Source organism: Halichondria panicea, chromosome 17 (genome assembly GCF_963675165.1).
Source record: "Halichondria panicea chromosome 17, odHalPani1.1, whole genome shotgun sequence".
Classification (NCBI taxonomy): Eukaryota; Metazoa; Porifera; class Demospongiae; order Suberitida; family Halichondriidae; genus Halichondria; species Halichondria panicea.
In genome coordinates, this window is record NC_087393.1 from 1,827,096 (window position 1) to 1,845,888 (window position 18,793).

The window sequence follows — 18,793 nt, forward strand, 5'->3', positions numbered from 1 at the left end:
TTCGCAATCTAAAGAACCCGCATTTATATCAACAAACGTTTTTTAACAGCCCCTCCCTCAAGTGACATGTACAGTGCAACAACCAAAGAGAGTAGATTTTTTTTTATATTATTTTTTTTCACATTTTGTGGCATATCTTCTGAAGTAAAAGTGATATGATCTATTTGAGTGCAGGTACTGAAAGTTCAATTATTGGCGCTTCCATTGGACCACCACCTGTTACATCATATGACATCATCACTATGAAATGGCTGTCTGAAGATGTGTACCTCCGAAAATATGTTAGGAATAGAAGTAGCTTATTTGTTTGAGTTAAGATCTGAAATTTATTGTGTATGTACCTGACTATATTGCTCATCTTTTGAGCTTCAACGGAAGTCTGGGCTGCTAGTAAGTTCTGAGAAATACTGAATTTTGTTGTTTTTTGGTGGCAAATATGTTAGGAATACAACTTTCGATTTTATGCTAGTTAAGGTCTGATTTTTGAGGAGCATGTACTACAATAGCATAGAATTTATCTGTACTAACTTACAGGAGCTAGATAAGTCTCATCTTTGCTAGAGCAGCCCTTCTTGTCAAAAATGGTGATTTTGCTCCGTTTTGCTACTTTTGCTGACGTATGCAATGATATTCATTGATTTGTGACATCACAAATCATCTTGTTGTTATTTGCTACATCCAAAGGTCATGTGATGTCTACCTGCAAATACGCAGTTGGTGTTGGTCATTCTGTGTCACAGGGGCGTGGTAATTGAGCTTACTACGTAGCCAAATTGCCCCAAAAGTCATAAAAAGCACTGTTTTTGACAAGATGGGCCGCTCTAGCAAAGAAGAGGCTAGCCTAACTCCTGTAAGTTAGTACAGATGAAAAGTACACTATTGTAGTACATGCTGCTCAAAAATCAGACCTTAACTAATATAAAATAGAAAGTTGTATTCCTAACATATTTGCCACCAAAAAACAACAAAATGCAGTATTTCTCAGAACTTACTAGTAGCCCAGACTTCTGTTGAAGCTCAAAAGATGAGCAATATACTCAGGTACATGCACAACAAATTTCAGATCTTAACTCAAACAAATAAGCTACTTCTATTCCTAACATATTTTCGGAAGTACACATCTTCAGACAGCCATTTTATACTGATGATGTCATGTGATGTAACAGGTGGTGGTCCAATGGAAGCGCCAATAGTTGAACTTTCAGTACCTGCACTCAAATAGATCATATCACTTTTACTTTAGAAGATATGCCACAAAATGTAAAAAATGTGTACCAAAAAAAAAAATCTACTCTCTTTGGTTGTTGCACTGTATAGACTCGACACTCCAGGATCTTGTCATTCTCCAGCTGCGAAGTTCTGCTGGCTATGGGTGCTCTAATAATCCTGGCTTACGTGGTTTTGGGTCTACTAGCTCTGGTGGTTGGAGCCATTCTCTTCTTTGCTGGAGTTATCAAATACAAACGATCCAAGTTCTCTCATCTCCCTTCTCCCAAACTTCCCAATACACTCAAAGGGTGAGTAGGTATACTGTTATTTTGTCTTATTGTTTTGGTACATGATATCATATAGTGGGTTATTTTCGAGGCACTAAATTTTCACGGATTGCTCAAGCTAAAACATTTCTTTTCGAGGATAGAGGTTAAAATGACCACAGGTCTTTCAAATTAATTTTCACGGCTTGAGGTCAATCCTCGAAAACCTCACAAATTCAGTGCCACCAAGGTGTACGATAGATCTAAATAGATGAGTAGAGATAGCCAATAGGTAGATTAATTACCAAATGATTGGCGACCACGCATAATAGATTCAATCACTGCTACCAGTATTGTTAGGACAACTGCAGACTCTTTTGCTTATTAAAATGTACCTCTTTTTTAACTTTACTATGCTGCAAGTTTAATCATTAACTAACTATACTAGGGATGGTACACATAATTATTCATCATTCTGATCAGCTCCGACTTATTACATGTCATAGGTAGCTGGGCGGAGCCTGGACTCTACGATTGTAGGTAATGATCGAAATGTCACTTAAGAACCATATGCATTATCTGGCTTATGAGCAGAACTCTTGAAATGGGGCCTTCTGAGCTGTAGAATGGAGCTCCTCAGTACAATCACTACAATTTTGAAGTCAACTGTTAGAATCTGCAGCAACCAGAGCCACTATAGTTTTAAGTGCCCGACGTCCTTTTTTTCCTCTCTCCGAATCTCAATGTGACCTGATTAGAGCCTCGCTTCACTCGGAACTAACTGTCATCATGTTATGATCGATAGTAATGAGCGAGTGATGACAGTTAGAGTGACTACCAATTTTCCCATATATTTTCCCATATATTTCATTTATTCATATATTTTATTTTCCCATATATTTCATAGCTAAGGCGCACTCTATAATCGTTAGACCCTGCCCCTGTGGTACAAACTGCAGAACTCAGCTGGCTTATTAGCTGTGTTTATTTATGTATCTCTACTTTGCTAATTGAAAGCATATTGCCAGCAAAGCTGAAAATATCAGCTCCACTATGCTACCACAAAATCGTTATAAATCACAGCCACGCCCATACCAGTCAGCGTAATTTTAGCCAAAATATTGAGGTGTTGCTGATCTTGGTATTTTACTCTACCCACCCACAAACGACAGTTTGTCGTTATCTTAATACTTTTTAATAAACAGGTTCTTTCTTGGGCATGTCACGTACATTCTTGAGAGCAGGAAGTTATCGAAGAATGATGAAGACCCATGCTTAGAGCTCTACAATCAATGGTACAATGTCAACCTCACAATTATGTATAATACTGTATACTGAAGAGTAGCCTATAAATAATTTTGGTTGAATTCGATAAATAACAATAAACTTACATGTAGACATAACCACAACCTTTTTGTATACAGGTATTCTGAATTGGACAACCCTGGTGTTTTTGTCGTTTTCATAATGCAACTACCTTTTGTTGTAATCTCAGACCCAGAAAATATCAAGGTGTGTTGCATACATACTATGGTTGAATATATATAGTCACTCTAGTTTGTTAATGCAGGAGGTGATAATGCAGGTAAAGAATGGTAAGCCTACAATGCTTTCAAACAAAGGACGTTGGCTGTATGGAGAGAGGTTAGCTTCAAATGTATTAGGCAGGCAGGATATAATGTAACTAGGGTAAATCAATGTGTATTTTTTAAGGCCAATTTTCCTGAACGTCACAGTTTCTATTTTTAGCTATTAAATTCTGAGATATTCATAATTATTGCCTGGTTAATCGCCTGTTTTTCATTTTAGGTTTTCTGGGAATGGACTTGCCTCTATCCCTGATCACGATACTTGGAAGCCTAGGAGAAAGATCTACGAGCACTCCTTCAATAAGAGGTGAGCCACTTAAGAGCGTATGTAGCTACAATATATAACTGAAAACCAAACTATGGCAAACAATAATATACTAGTCAGCTATCAATTCGTTGTCTTCCTCACATTAGCTACCTGAAGGGCCTTCTCCCTTCTTTCAACGAGTGCACTGACAAATTGCTGGAGGGCATACGACCTCTGGCTGATGGGAAGACAACAGTTCCCATGAAACAACACTTGTCAGAAGTCACACTGAATGTCATCAGTAAGGTAGATCTATACGGGTCATGCTTTTATACTACAACAATAATTTTTCAAACGTGCAGGTGGCATTTGGATCCGACTTTTCTGAGCAATGGGATGACAAAACACTTGGACTGAAATTGACCAAAGGAAATGGGAAGCTTACGTTTCTTATTTCCCACACATTTAAAGGAGTACAGAGAGCATTCAATGGTGGTCCGTTTTTCAAGGTAATCTTCAAGCTACAGTGCAGTACATGTATACTATAATATAGGCACAGAATAATAATACGAATGGAACTGTTGACAAAAAGTAGAGTATTAGTCATGATTTTTGGTTGTTGCAGTACCTTCATCCGTTTGAGGTGAAGAGCTATCAAGAAACTATTAGAGCTCTGAGGATGATTGGACGAGACTGCATCATGAAGAGAATCAGGGCAGTGGAAGCTGGAGAGCAGATTCCCAGAGACATACTCTCCTCAATCCTGCAAGTCGCCTGTGAGTACTCTAAGTTAATGTTGATCCTCACGGACCATTTTGTATTGTTCCATATAGCTACCAAGGAATCTGTGGACATTGAAGATTTAGTGGACGATTTTGTTACCTTCTATGTGGCAGGTAACAGACTATATACTAAATGTGTCTGCTCAATTGCTGCATGCATGCATGCTTTATATACACAGGGCAAGAGACTACTGGAAACTTGCTGTCTTTTGCAGTAGTCCTCCTCAACCAGCACCCTGAAGTTCTTTGCAGGTATGTGATAGTGTGCAATAGATATAGCCAATTATTGTGCTTTCAAAACCGATTGTACGACCTACAATCAGTTGGATGACAATCAGTTGGATGACTTTCTTTGTTATACAGACTCCAAGCTGAAATAGAGGAGGTTCTTAAAGGAAGAACTGAAGTGACTAACGAAGATCTGGAAAGCCTGCAATATACTGAGCAGGTACATTCTGTAGGATGGTATACCTAATTGCTAAGTGTCTTCATTCCTCCATTATGATTCCGTAACAACATCTGTGACTACCCTAGCAAAATATCATCTTTATTTTAACACTAGGTTCTGATGGAGGTCTTGCTATTGTATCCCCCGGCCTTTGGGAGTATAAAGGAAACTATGAAGGGTGGTATTCAACTTGGGGAGCACTTCATTCCGGAAAAGAGTGCTCTATTTGTAAGTTAGTGTTTTCTTGAAACACTAAATTTTAATAATTATTACTTCTTATTTCTCAGCTGATAACAGCAATGACGTCCAGGCTGCCCTAATACTTTGACGATCCTGACAGCTTTGATCCATCCAGATTTAACCCTGAGAATCAACAGTGAGTTTGTTATCTTTGATGACATTTTAATAGTAAATTTTTTCAGGCCCAGTTCGTTTGTTTTCTTTCCATTTGGACTCGGTCATCGCTCGTGCATTGGAAAACACTTTGCTCTTGTGAGTACACTTTTGTGCGCTCAGTTAAAACCTGGACACTGTGACTTATGCTGCCATGCAGTGGTGTCTTTAGTTAAGGCCTTCTTAAGTGGTTGTGTTCTGTACACCGAAAATGTTGTTTGGTCTGTCTTTTATATCGCAATTGGCCTTTAATTCACCGCGTTGTTCAATCAATCAATCAGATTTATCGAACAGAAAGGAGCATGAGCATGAGCCAACGCAAAATAGGCTCATGGCCTCTCAAGTGAAACACACTATTATTGGAAGCGCTTTCCATAAAAACAGCTGTCTATATATAAAAAATAAAATATCATAATTATCACAGTTTACCTTATTAGCAAATGAGTGATAGGTTGTGCAATCTTGTAATATTTGTCTACCCATAATGTTCAATAATCTTGAAAGTCTGGCAGTTGATTAGTCGGTCCTTGCAATCTCTTTTTTTTTGTAACCATGTCAGTGAGTTCATTGTATGATTTGTCCCATTCTGCTGTTAGAAGGGTTCCACTGTAGAACTACATAAATGGCCAGTTACAGTATAAATTCAACCCACAATTTTTCCGTGCAGATGGAGGCTAAGCTGATCCTGGCCAGACTGGTGCAGACCTTCCGCTTCACTCTTCCTCCAGACTACAAGCTGGTAGTTGCTCAAAGAATAACTGTACAACCCAAAGACGATGTGCCTTGCACTGTTACTCTAGCTATCTAATTGCTAGTTTTTAAGCTGTTTATGATCAGTAGAAGTACTTGAAAAGATTAAATGCATATACAATTATGCTGTGTTATATTTTCAGTATATATAATGACGTAAGGAAATTTTTATATCCATGTGCAGGCTTAGTTTATCGGCTATTCTCACGACATAATAGACAATATCATGCATATATATATATATCTCAGTGTTAAGGGCGTATGCCCTATAATTGGTGTTATCTTATACTTTCAGTCACATTTTTTTTGCCATGAGAACATTGTTACACAAAACTTAGTGTAATAATTTTTACCAAAAAAGGACATTGATGTGCCAAAAGGTCCTCTCCTAAGGTTAAGACCTCACATGAATCAATTAACTGCATGCCCTAATTCCTTAATTGTGGTATGATGTTTGCGAACACGCATGCAAAAACCATGGCAGGAATTGGTGGCTTTAAATTACAATTATGTGCAAAATGTGACTGTTTACAAGAAGAAGTGAACTAAACGATTGGAGCCTGCATTCCTATAAGATCACATGAGCCTTAATTATATGACACTCTTACAATCATGCATAGTTGTCAAATAAATGAAAAACTCAGTATAAAAATATGACATAAAAATTATATATATAATTATATACACAGCGTAAAATGTTGCCAAAAAACGGTGCAGGGGAGCTATTGTAATTATTGTTGACACAATCGTTGCCATCCTTTAATTAGTTTATGAAATCGAAGTGGGAGTGACAGTGCAAGGTACATCATCCTTAGGTTGCAGTGTTGTTTTCTGCACCACAACCAGCTTGTAGTCTGGAGGAAGAGTGAAACGGAAGGTCTGGACCAATCTGGCCAGGATCAGCTTAGCCTCCATCTGCACGAAAAAGTCACATCATAATTATGTTATGGTTAGAACATGGGCATGAGGTATCTATGTGTTATAGTGTCCCAAAGCTCGAGGGCTTTAGCCCGAGGGATGAGGGACACTATAACCATAGATATCGAATGCACATGTTCTAACTGATTTAGATCCCAAAACCTATTGGGTACTAGAAATGCACTAGCTTAGCAACAGTCAACCTATATAAACAGCCAACCTAGCAACTGCATCATTATTCTTTTGAAAACTAATATCTGAAGTTGGCATCTCTGTGTCTCTACTAAATCTGTGGTCTCTATTCAAGTCAACCCTGTTCCTCCACCTCAGTTTGATGGACAAAATTATAGTCCTAGCTCCACCTACAAAACGGAAACATCCAGCTCCTCCCCCAGTTTTGCAGCAAACAAGCCCAGCACACTTCCCAAGAAACGAGCGGCTCGTACTACTCTCACAAAGCGAAAGGAAGACACCTATAAGCTATAATTTGCAGCAAACAAGCCCAGCAAATGAGCGGCTCCTATACTACTCTTGAACAAAGCGAAAGGAACTTTAGGAAGAAACCAAAGCTAGAATCCCAGCACTTCCATACATCCAGCTCCTCCCCCATGCAGCCTTGCAAAAAAGCACAGCACACTGCCCAAAAAACGAGCGTCTCCTACTACTTTCGAACAAAGCCAAAAAAAGAAACTAGAGCTTCTCTCTTTCATTCTAGTTCTGTTATTATATTACTAGACAAAGCATCTAGCTACAATATGTTATTACATGTGTATCTTCTTGTAAATCATAATACAATGTACAATGTTGTAGTTTGTAGCCCAGAGCAATCTATAGTACCGGTACTATAGCTCATAGTTCCCTGCTAAATACACTCAAATGGGATCTAATTGACCTATATAGCCTCTGCTCCAGGCCGCCCTCGAAAATTCGAGTAATACGATCTTAAGTACTGTTTTTTGTAGCGAGCAACTGTTTTGGGGATGTGTTCCAGCAATGCACAAATTATATATATAATATTATACAAGAACTACCCTAGAGGCTATGACGTGGATCATTTGCATGCGCGCCCAGAACATTGACTACAAACGCTTATTTACTTAATTAAGCGCCAAAAAAATATTCCAGGCGCTCAATTAAATTATATGGTGCTACATAAAAATAATAAGAGGAGTACTTACCAGAGCAAATTGTTTCCCAATACAAGAGCGATGGCCGAGACTGAATGGGAAGTAGACAAATGAACTGGGTCTGCAGGAAACAAAAACACAATCTTAAAATACTTGCAGTGTGGGCTGGGACATTTCTCACTGTTTGTTCTCTGGATTAAATCTGGCGGGATTAAAACTATCAGGATCGTCAAAGTATTGGGGTAGCCTGGACATCATTGACATTTGCAGCTGGATATGAATTTGCACGAATTAAGCAGGCTACCATGCATGCATACGATCAATGGTTTGCAGTTAGACGGTATAATGTAAGTGCATGCAGTATATCTATATATCAGTATATCACTTACTAAAAACAAACCAAAAAAACACACATTATACTGAGTTGTGCCTCAGTGCGCATGAGCAAGCGAGGTATGCGGTAGGGTGTTTGTGTGTCCGTGTGTATAGAAGGATTAGCAAACAAGAGTTTCTATAGGCTTCTAGTCACGTTTTCTTGGATTTGCAAAATAATGCTTCATTCTCGAGTTATGCCTAGTTGTGCTAATTACTTGGAATGTTATTGCAGCCTTTTCAGAAGAGTGCGTAGCAAAACTTGTCCATGGAGTGTTGCTATTCAGTTAGCTCTGCACTAGAACGCTAGCTATTGTAGCTGCAAGAATTAGAGCGAATTAGAGCGAATTAGAGCTGCAAGGATATACTGCACTATAAATGCAGCAGCCATTAATTTTAGATTTTGTACTTTTGGAATCCTTTTTAGCATCGATCTTGATCGATCATTTCCCACTATTTGAGTTTCCTTGTGATTACAGATGCAGCAAAATTATCGTAAGAACATTATGATATCTGTGTGTATTAGCAATAGCTAGTAGCTTTGACACATCCACCGAGGCATCAGCACTTGCGGTGCTTTCATTTTCAAAGAGCTAATATTTCGCGAATTGCCCAAACAAAACATTTCAAGATTGAGGTTCAAATGACCACACCCCTACAGTAGAGAGGTTTATGTTTGAGGCACTAACATTCGGTCATTTTAGCTCCACGAATATAAAGCGCTATATATATACGATAAGTACTCAGAACATCAGAACAACAAACATGATACCTCCACATGCATGCTGTCTTGTTAGCAACTATATAAATGTAAACTCACAAATAAAAATGTTCCTCCCGAGATGAAGTACTCCCCGAGCTGAATACCACCCTCCATGGCTTGTTTGGATACCCCGGTAACAGGAGGGTACAGCCGCAGAACCTCCAACAGAACCTACATAAATTATAAGTGGAAAGAACATTCCAACAAAAAATATTTTTGGCGAAATTAATAGAGTCAAATGAACACACTCAATCTGACAGCTTCATACTAGAGACTAGTCTGAATGCTGACATTGACACATGACAATATCCATACCTGCTCAGTGTATTGTAGTTTCTCTAGATCTTCGTTAGTCACTTCAGTTCGTCCTTCAAGAACCTCCTCTACTTCAGCTTGAAGTCTGTATAATGATAGAACTGCATATTCAAGCCCAATTCACGCATATGTACAGGGTTTCATCCAGAATTTCAAGTTTGGGGGGGGGGGGGTGTTTGAAAAGAAACTGCGCGCGCCAGCGTGAAACATGTGAGGCCACGCCCCCTATATTGTTTGTTGTTGGTGTCTATTAGCGATGTACTCCTGGCAATGTGCATTGACAGGCAACTCCATATAACTTGGTATGCTGGTTTGAAATTGTGGACCGTATCTATAGAACACTATAGAAACCACAAAAGCAATGGATAGATTTGTGGTAATACTATAGGTGATGACCAAGCATCCTCTAGCAAAGCTACATGTAGCAAAAGACCGTGTCTAGATAATGTTGGTTATAGTACCCCTCTCCCTCCCTCCCTCCCTCTCCCTCTCCCTCTCCCTCTCCCCCTCCCTCTCCCTCCCTCCCTCCCTCCCTCTCCCTCCCTCCCTCCCTCTCCCTCCCTCTCCCTCCCTCTCCCTCTCTCCCCTTCTTCCTCTCTCTCCTCCTATTTTCCCCTCTCTTTTGGGGGGGAAGCTGAGCATTTTGGGGGGGAAGCTTCCCCCCCCACCCCCCCACTAGATGAAACCCTGACGTATGTATGTTACACAAGTATATAATACACACAATGACATTTTTACAGTGATATTAATATCTACTACTACATGTACGCTTACCGACACATAACATCAGGATGTTGATGTATTAGAACGGTGGCAATAGATAGCAAATTACCAGTAGTCTCTTGTCCTGTCGAGAATGAGGAACGTAGTTAAGTAATTCAATTTAAATTAGAGTCACCTGCTATATAGAAGGTGACGAAATCGTCCACCAAATCTTCGATGTCCACAGATTCCTTGGTAGCTATAATTATATGGAACAATACAATGATCTGTGTGGATCAACATTTACTTATAGTACTCACAGGCGACTTGCAGGATTGAGGAGAGTATGTCTCTGGGAATCTGCTCTCCAGCTTCCACTGCTCTGATTCTCTTCATGACACAGTCTCGTCCAATCATCCTCAGAGCTCTAATAGCCTCCTTGTAGCCTCTCACTTCAAACGGATGAAGATACTATACACGAACGAAGTGCTAATAACTTTCTGCATACTTTATACATGTAAAATATTTACACCATGAAAAGAAAAGACTCTAGCTGGGCTCAAACTGAGCGACATAGAGGATATCAACTAACTAACCGCATAGGCAAGGCCACCATCGAAGCTCTTTTGCAGACCCTCAAATGCATGACTAATAAGAAAAGTTAGTTTCCCATTTCCTTTGACCCATTTCAGGCCGAGAGTTGCATCCCATTTTCCAGAGAAATCCGATCCAAAAGCCACCTGTGAAGTGGAATTAGAGCGGCTAAACATAATTATGTGCATGTAAACACACAACCCGATATGTACCTTACTAATGACATTAAGTGTGACTTCTGACAAGTGTTGTTTCATTGGAACTGTTGTCTTTCCGTCAGCCAGAGGTCGTATGCCCTCCAGCAATTTGTCAGTGCACTCGTTAAAAGAAGGGAGAAGGCTCTTCAGGTAGCTATTGTGAGGACACAATGATGAATCCGACAACTTATAAGTTGAACAGAATTATGATTATGCATACTTCTTATTGAACGGCTGATCGTAGATCTTTCGTCTTGGTTTCCAAGTATCATAGTCAAATATAGCGACTAACCCGTTGCCCAAAAATCTGAGGCGGGATTACTTTAAAGCAATAACAGCATGGATATACATAATAGCTATACCTTTGTCCGAAGAGCCATCCCACTCTTGTCTTGAGTTGTTTTATTTTCCCATTCTTTACTTGCATTGTTACAGTCTGTATAAACAGTGTAATCAGAACCTTTACTATAAGATCGTGGGCAATAACCAATCAGTACGTAGATTTATTGCCAAGCGCCTTAGCATGCGAAACTAATCTTATATCGAATCACGGAAACCTTTATACGTACTTGGTATCATGCACGTTTTTATAAATGGGAAGTTTAGTGTATGTGGCTAATTCATGGCTCTAACAGATATCACGTGTTGGAGATGCCGTCCAAAACCACTAACGGACACCATGCAGTTTTGCTCACTATAAAAGCCGTGGGGTACTGCTTTATTGTGTATACGCGTATCGTGTTTTCCCCAGAGTGGTGGGCCAGACTACATATATATGGCTTGTGGGTTTGGCACTCTGGCTTCCTATGCAGTGGCACAATACTCATGACCACAATAGAGAAAATCTGTTACAGCCTAGCCACAATTCAATTACACTTTGTACAGGGCAAGAGTTGTACAGATTCCCAAATTCAGTTCATGTAATTACAGCACCAGAAAAAATCCGGACTGCCGGATTGAAAGCATTTTTTGGGCGCTTATGCGCTACAGCTAGTGTATAGTGTCTATTGCAATCTCTTAGTGCGCAGGTGGATATACGGTTTGATTTTTGGTCTCTCTATGTTACAGCTGCATCTAGACAGTTATACAGTAGACTCTCGTTAATCAAGTCACCCTTAGGACAGTGCATGCAGTTTGGCTGCAATAGGGAAGTGGTTGCATTTCAGAAAACAAATAACGATACTACTTTGAATCTAATGACTAGTTTTGCGGTTCTGTTTCAATCATTTTGCTATTTACAGTGGAACCTCTTATAACGGACTCTCTAAATAGCGGATCCCTCTGTTGTAGCGGACAGCATGCCTTGTATCAACTGCTTTTACTATCTAACTAGTGTACTTGCAACCCTGAACAGCGGAAACCTCTAAACTCCGGACAACGGACAACAGCCTTGCACAAAAGATACATTCAGTGCAAGGAATTAACCTCCGGTGTCTCCATGTATACTGACTCAGTTCACCATATATGTTGTGTATTTAAAGTCATTACTGTCTCATTAAATATTTGGGGTAACGTAACCTTACATGGTATAACCTCCCAATAAAGGAAACCTCTGAATAGCGGACAAAACCTCCTGCACCAACTTGTCTGTTATACGGAGGTTCTATGTAAATGTAATCCACAATTTTCATCTGCCAATTAAACCACACTCAAATGTCATAATATTATCGTATACGTATAAAATGTCTAGTTTGGGGCAGTCAGAACTGACCATACAGAATAGCGATTGGCCGCATTTCAGGGTGAGTTTTGTGCATGCAGTAATAATCAAGCTAGCAATCTGTGCCAAACGAAACGACCGGTATATCGAGGTGCAGAGAGCTGGATTAAAGAGTCTACTGATATATAGCACATGCATGAAGGCTAAAAAATTAATCAAACAGGGCCGGAGGAAACACTGCCATAATACCTAATGCATGTACCACAATACCTTGATAGTTTCCGGGTGAGAGGGAACAACAATCGGAACGTGTAGGAAGAAAATAACAAAAGCACTTGGGCTGTCCAGCTCCAAGCACCTGCAGAGTGGTGAATTATGCTGTATGTTTTATATAATAAAGATGATCAGTACCATTTTGTGAATAGCTCCACAACTGATGTCTCCATACTCGATTTTCTCATTTCAATCAAGTGGTACAAGTGTCCATAAATGTACCTGCATCATGAAACCATGAATGTTGTTTAACCTTCAAATTGGCTTAGGTTACTCACTGAACTGTTTATGCGTAGCTTCTAAAGCTACCAAATTACTATTGACATACAACACTGATTGTCCCTGAAATGCAGATCAGACATTCATTAGATGTGCGGATCTTATGCAATAACTGCATGCCCCCCCCCCCCCCCAGACAAGTGTATGGTAGAATGCTCTTGCCGTAAATATAGCTCTAGATCATCTACGGTAGCATGTATTTCCAACTTCCATTGACTGTTCTTCCAAACTCAGTTAGCGTGTTAGGTTAACTGGACCGTCAGTTTATTCATGTTATTGGAACAATTTGCTGCTGTATAATTATATAGTCCCGGGGACCATCTAGACTGACATGACAGAAAAGGGCTATACCATGTAAGCTCACCCCTTGAGTGACTTGTGCAGCTTGGGAGAGGGGAGGTGGGAGTAGCTGTGTCGAATGTAGTAGATGTACCCCATAAAGCAGAGGAATGATCCAGCCACAAGACTTAGCACACCTCCAATCAAATAAACCAGCACCAGTAGAGCACCCATGGTAGAGAATTCACAGAGAAAATACTGGTGAGCTTCAGGTCATGTGCATGTACGTAGACGTGCATGTAGATCTACTTTAATTATTATATTGTGTGAAAAAAAGCTAATCAAGCAAGCATAATTACCGTATATCTTCTAATTTATCGGACAATTCTAATTACAGTTGAGCCTCGGTTATCCGAATCCCGGTTATCCGAATCCTCGATTATCCGAATGCTAGAGCATAGTGCAATCTGAGCATGCGCAGTAGGAAATTGCCCACGTGGCTGGCAAAAAGCCAGCTTTTGATTATCCGAATATTTCACTTACCCGAATGGGCCCGGGGCCGGGGACAAAGGTGTTCGGATAACCGAGGCTCAACTGTACCCCAGACACTCTTTTGGGCAATTTTCGTTGTTCTAATACAACGGGGACACTCCAGTACTTTAATATTACATTCTAAATATCTGGACAATACATTGAAAAGTTGAGTTACCATTCATAGACGGCAAGTAAGACTTAGAGTGCTGCAGTTAGATAGCTTTGAGTAGCTAGTGCAACTATTCAGTCGTACCCTGTTCTATTAAACTTAGCTAGCTCGCATGCAGCTGCTTGCTTGTTCTAATTATTCCGGACACTTCGCATGCTCTATAAAAATCTGTTCCAATTATACCCGGACAATTTCCAAAATAATTATTTTTTGCTGTCCGATAAATTAGAAGATATACGGTATACCTGTTTGGAATGACGCACTTCGCAATCTAAAGTACCCGCATTTATATCAACAAACGTTTTTTAACAGCCCCTCCCTCAAGTGACATGTAAGACTAGACTCGACACTCCAGGATCTTGTCATTCTCCAGCTGTGTGACCAAGAAGTTCTGCTGGCTATGGGTGCTCTAATAATCCTGGCTTACGTGGTTTTGGGTCTACTAGCTCTGGTGGTTGGAGCCATTCTCTTCTTTGCTGGAGTTATCAAATACAAACGATCCAAGTTCTCTCATCTCCCTTCTCCCAAACTTCCCAATACACTCAAAGGGTGAGTAGGTATACTGTTATTTTGTCTTATTGTTTTGGTACATGATATCATATAGTGGGTTATTTTCGAGGCACTAAATTTTCACGGATTGCTCAAGCTAAAACATTTCGTAGATTTTATTTTCGAGGATAGAGGTTAAAATGACCACAGGTCTTTCAAATTAATTTTCACGGCTTGAGGTCAATCCTCGAAAACCTTGCAAATTCAGTGCCACCAAGGTGTACGATAGATCTAAATAGATGGGTAGAGATAGCCAATAGGTAGATTAAACACCAAATGATTGGCGACCACGTATAATAGATTCAATCACTGCTACCAGTATTGTTAGGACAACTGCAGACTCTTTTGCTTATTAAAATGTACCTCTTTTTTAGCTTTACTATGCTGCAAGTTTAATCATTAACTAACTATACTAGGGATGGTACACATAATTATTCATCATTCTGATCAGCTCCGACTTATTACATGTCATAGGTAGCTGGGCGGAGCCTGGACTCTACGATTGTAGGTAATGATCGAAATGTCACTTAAGAACCATATGCATTATCTGGCTTATGAGCAGAACTCTTGAAATGGGGCCTTCTGAGCTGTAGAATGGAGCTCCTCAGTACAATCACTACAATTTTGAAGTCAACTGTTAGAATCTGCAGCAACCAGAGCCACTATAGTTTTAAGTGCCCGACGTCCTTTTTTTCCTCTCTCCGAATCTCAACGTGACCTGATTAGAGCCTCGCTTCACTCGGAACTAACTGTCATCATGTTATGATCGATAGTAATGAGCGAGTGATGACAGTTAGAGTGACTACCAATTTTCCCATATATTTTCCCATATATTTCATTTATTCATATATTTTATTTTCCCATATATTTCATAGCTAAGGCGCACTCTATAATCGTTAGACCCTGCCCCTGTGGTACAAACTGCAGAACTCAGCTGGCTTATTAGCTGTGTTTATTTATGTATCTCTACTTCGCTAATTGAAAGCATATTGCCAGCAAAGCTGAAAATATCAGCTCCACTATGCTACCACAAAATCGTTATAAATCACAGCCACGCCCATACCAGTCAGCGTAATTTTAGCCAAAATATTGAGGTGTTGCTGATCTTGGTATTTTACTCTACCCACCCACAAACGGACAGTTTGTCGTTATCTTAATACTTTTTAATCAACAGGTTCTTTCTTGGGCATGTCACGTACATTCTTGAGAGCAGGAAGTTATCGAAGAATGATGAAGACCCATGCTTAGAGCTCTACAATCAATGGTACAATGTCAACCTCACAATTATGTATAATACTGTATACTGAAGAGTAGCCTATAAATAATTTTGGTTGAATTCGATAAATAACAATAAACTTACATGTAGACATAACCACAACCTTTTTGTATACAGGTATTCTGAATTGGACAACCCTGGTGTTTTTGTCGTTTTCATAATGCAACTACCTTTTGTTGTAATCTCAGACCCAGAAAATATCAAGGTGTGTTGCATACATACTATGGTTGAATATATATAGTCACTCTAGTTTGTTAATGCAGGAGGTGATAATGCAGGTAAAGAATGGTAAGCCTACAATGTTTTCAAACAAAGGACGTTGGCTGTATGGAGAGAGGTTAGCTTCAAATGTATTAGGCAGGCAGGATATAATGTAACTAGGGTAAATCAATGCGTATTTTTTAAGGCCAATTTTCCTGAACGTCACAGTTTCTATTTTTAGCTATTAAATTCTGAGATATTCATAATTATTGCCTGGTTAATCGCCTGTTTTTCATTTTAGGTTTTCTGGGAATGGACTTGCCTCTATCCCTGATCACGATACTTGGAAGCCTAGGAGAAAGATCTACGAGCACTCCTTCAATAAGAGGTGAGTCACTTAAGAGCGTATGTAGCTACAATATATAACTGAAAACCAACTATGGCAAACAATAATATACTAGTCAGCTATCAATTCGTTGTCTTCTTCACATTAGCTACCTAAAGGGCCTTCTCCCTTCTTTCAACGAGTGCACTGACAAATTGCTGGAGGGCATACGACCTCTGGCTGATGGGAAGACAACAGTTCCCATGAAACAACACTTGGCAGAAGTCACACTGAATGTTATTAGTAAGGTATATAAACGGTATACCGTGTAATTTCATGCTTTATGCTACAAAAACAGTGTAACATATGCACATGCACATGCAGGTGGCATTTGGATCTGACTTTTCTGAGCAATGGGATGACAAAACACTTGGACTGAAATTGACCAAAGGAAATGGGAAGCTTACGTTTCTTATTTCCCACACATTTAAAGGAGTACAGAGGGCTTTCGCCGGTGGTCCGTTTTTCCAGGTAATCTCAAAGCTACATGTAGGCACAGAAAAGCTAAATAATATGTTAGGCAACTTTTTGGTAAAAACGTATTAGTCATGATTTTTGGTTGTTGCAGTACCTTCATCCGTTTGAGGTGAAGAGCTATCAAGAAACTATTAGAGCTCTGAGGATGATTGGACGAGACTGCATCATGAAGAGAATCAGGGCAGTGGAAGCTGGAGAGCAGATTCCCAGAGACATACTCTCCTCAATCCTGCAAGTCGCCTGTGAGTACTCTAAGTTAATGTTGATTTTCACCGATCATTGCATTGTTCCATATAATTATAGCTACCAAGGAATCTGTGGACATTGAAGATTTGGTGGACGATTTTGTCACCTTCTATGTGGCAGGTAACCCGACTATATTTAAAAAATGTATCTGCTCAATTGTTGCATGCATGTATATACACAGGCCAAGAGACTACTGGAAACATGCTGTCTTTTGCAGTAGTCCTCCTAAACCAGTACCCTGAAGTTCTTTGCAGGTATGTGACAGTGTGATGCAATACCGTATAGCGGGTAATTTTCATGGGGTAAACATTTCGCTCAACTTGAAAACGATGATTTTTGTGAGTAAAAAATTTGTTTGACTTCACTCCCTGCACTGCATTGCATGTGTTCCGGTAAGCCACGCCTACGTTTTCATGGGGAACGAATTTGTGGAGATCAGCTTGCCCATGAAAATAACGAATTTTATCTCACGAAAGTTACCCACTATAATTAATTATATGGTATAGACAATGGTGCTTTCTGATTACTTATGTCCTATCTCTAGTTTAGATTTTATTGACTTCCTTATTAAACAGACTCCAAGCTGAAGTAGAAGAGGTCCTTGAAGGACGAACTGAAGTGACTAACGAAGATCTGGAGAAGTTACAATACACTGAGCAGGTACATGTGCATTCTGTACATACGTATTTGCTATAAGTACCTTTATTCCTTCATTTTGATCCCGTAACAACATGACTATTCTTTTAGAGCACAGTACCCTTTATACACTAGGTTCTGATGGAGGTCCTACGATTACATCCCCCGGCCTTTGGGATTGTGAAGGAAGTTATGAAGGGTGGTATTCAACTTGGGGAGCACTTCATTCCAGAAAAGAGTGGTCTATTTGTAAGTTAGTGTTTTCTTGAAACACTAAACTGTAATACTTCCTATTTCTCAGCTGATAACAGCAATGATGTCCAGGCTGCCCCAATACTTTGACGATCCTGACAGCTTTGATCCATCCAGATTCAACCCTGAGAACCAACAGTTCGTTTGTTATCTTCGTGGACATTTTAATAGTAAATTTTTTCAGGCCCAGTTCGTTTGTTTTCTTTCCATTTGGACTTGGTCATCGCTCGTGCATTGGAAAACACTTTGCTCTTGTGAGTGTATTAATTTGTACATTTAGGTTCTAGCTACAGTGAAACCCCGTTATATTGGACACTGCAGATTTGAGTGGCTATTATGCTGCCTGAAATAGCTAAAATACAGACAATTCTACAAGTAATGCATCTGCTCAGTTATTAGTATAATTATAATAATTATACTAAAGAGCTACATTTTAAGACCAAAATAAAATTGATAGGAGATAAGCAGAATGGAGTTTATGACCCCCCCCCCCCCCCCGCTGTTTTGTCAAGCCTATACCTTTATAGAACTACACAACAGCGTATATAAATTCAACCCACAATTCAACCCACAATTTTTCCGTGCAGATGGAGGCTAAGCTGATCCTGGCCAGACTGGTGCAGACCTTCCGCTTCACTCTTCCTCCAGACTACAAGCTGGCTGTTGCTCAAAGAATAACTGTACAGCCCAAAGACAATGTGCCTTGCACTGTTACTCTAGCTATCTAATGACTTAATTTTTTGCTTACTTTTTATGCTCCCATCAAGCTGTTCAGTAGAAGTAGAAGTATATACCCGTGTACAGTACAAGAGATGAACAATCATGAATTGATGTTCTTGTATGTATGCTGCATTTTGTAAATACCCTCTGTATGGATTTCATTCACAACTTTACTGATCTACTCT

General features: G+C 39.6%; 3 protein-coding genes across 6 annotated transcripts; 2 read left to right on the top strand and 1 right to left on the bottom strand.

The window, feature by feature from the left end:
- Positions 1-7: 7 nt before the first annotated feature.
- Positions 8-5,818, top strand: LOC135350790 (cholesterol 24-hydroxylase-like). 2 transcript variants are annotated; one of them, XM_064549627.1, is made up of 16 exons: positions 8-67; positions 1,311-1,517; positions 2,681-2,770; positions 2,900-2,987; positions 3,046-3,119; positions 3,285-3,371; positions 3,479-3,617; positions 3,674-3,820; positions 3,937-4,087; positions 4,145-4,207; positions 4,273-4,345; positions 4,457-4,541; positions 4,656-4,769; positions 4,829-4,917; positions 4,964-5,033; positions 5,602-5,818. In XM_064549627.1, the coding sequence occupies exons 2-14, from the start codon at positions 1,369-1,371 to the stop codon at positions 4,859-4,861; spliced, it is 1,293 nt and encodes a 430-aa protein (XP_064405697.1). In that variant the 5' UTR covers positions 8-67; positions 1,311-1,368; the 3' UTR covers positions 4,862-4,917; positions 4,964-5,033; positions 5,602-5,818. The 2 variants fall into 2 exon arrangements, with proteins under 2 accessions (XP_064405697.1, XP_064405698.1); XM_064549628.1 differs by having other exon boundaries at positions 4,839-4,917.
- A 452-nt stretch (positions 5,819-6,270) lies between these two features.
- On the bottom strand, positions 6,271-13,506 carry LOC135350784 (cholesterol 24-hydroxylase-like). The gene is made up of 15 exons (XM_064549622.1): positions 13,249-13,506; positions 12,744-12,827; positions 12,603-12,690; positions 11,035-11,108; positions 10,893-10,979; positions 10,688-10,826; positions 10,478-10,621; positions 10,202-10,352; positions 10,078-10,140; positions 9,954-10,026; positions 9,180-9,264; positions 8,922-9,035; positions 7,911-7,999; positions 7,781-7,850; positions 6,271-6,599 (listed from the first exon to the last, which is right to left on the bottom strand). Exons 1-15 carry the CDS (start codon positions 13,395-13,397, stop codon positions 6,453-6,455), a joined length of 1,557 nt encoding a protein of 518 aa, XP_064405692.1. The 5' UTR covers positions 13,398-13,506; the 3' UTR covers positions 6,271-6,452.
- A 314-nt stretch (positions 13,507-13,820) lies between these two features.
- On the top strand, positions 13,821-18,764 carry LOC135350780 (cholesterol 24-hydroxylase-like). Of its 3 annotated transcripts, none has more exons than XM_064549615.1 (16): positions 13,821-13,884; positions 14,179-14,415; positions 15,590-15,679; positions 15,809-15,896; positions 15,955-16,028; positions 16,194-16,280; positions 16,387-16,525; positions 16,602-16,748; positions 16,846-16,996; positions 17,058-17,120; positions 17,182-17,254; positions 17,576-17,660; positions 17,772-17,885; positions 17,938-18,026; positions 18,073-18,142; positions 18,476-18,764. In XM_064549615.1, the coding sequence occupies exons 2-16, from the start codon at positions 14,267-14,269 to the stop codon at positions 18,614-18,616; spliced, it is 1,560 nt and encodes a 519-aa protein (XP_064405685.1). In that variant the 5' UTR covers positions 13,821-13,884; positions 14,179-14,266; the 3' UTR covers positions 18,617-18,764. The 3 variants fall into 3 exon arrangements, with proteins under 3 accessions (XP_064405685.1, XP_064405686.1, XP_064405684.1); XM_064549616.1 differs by having other exon boundaries at positions 13,842-13,862; XM_064549614.1 differs by having other exon boundaries at positions 13,845-13,888.
- The last annotated feature ends 29 nt before the right edge of the window (positions 18,765-18,793 follow it).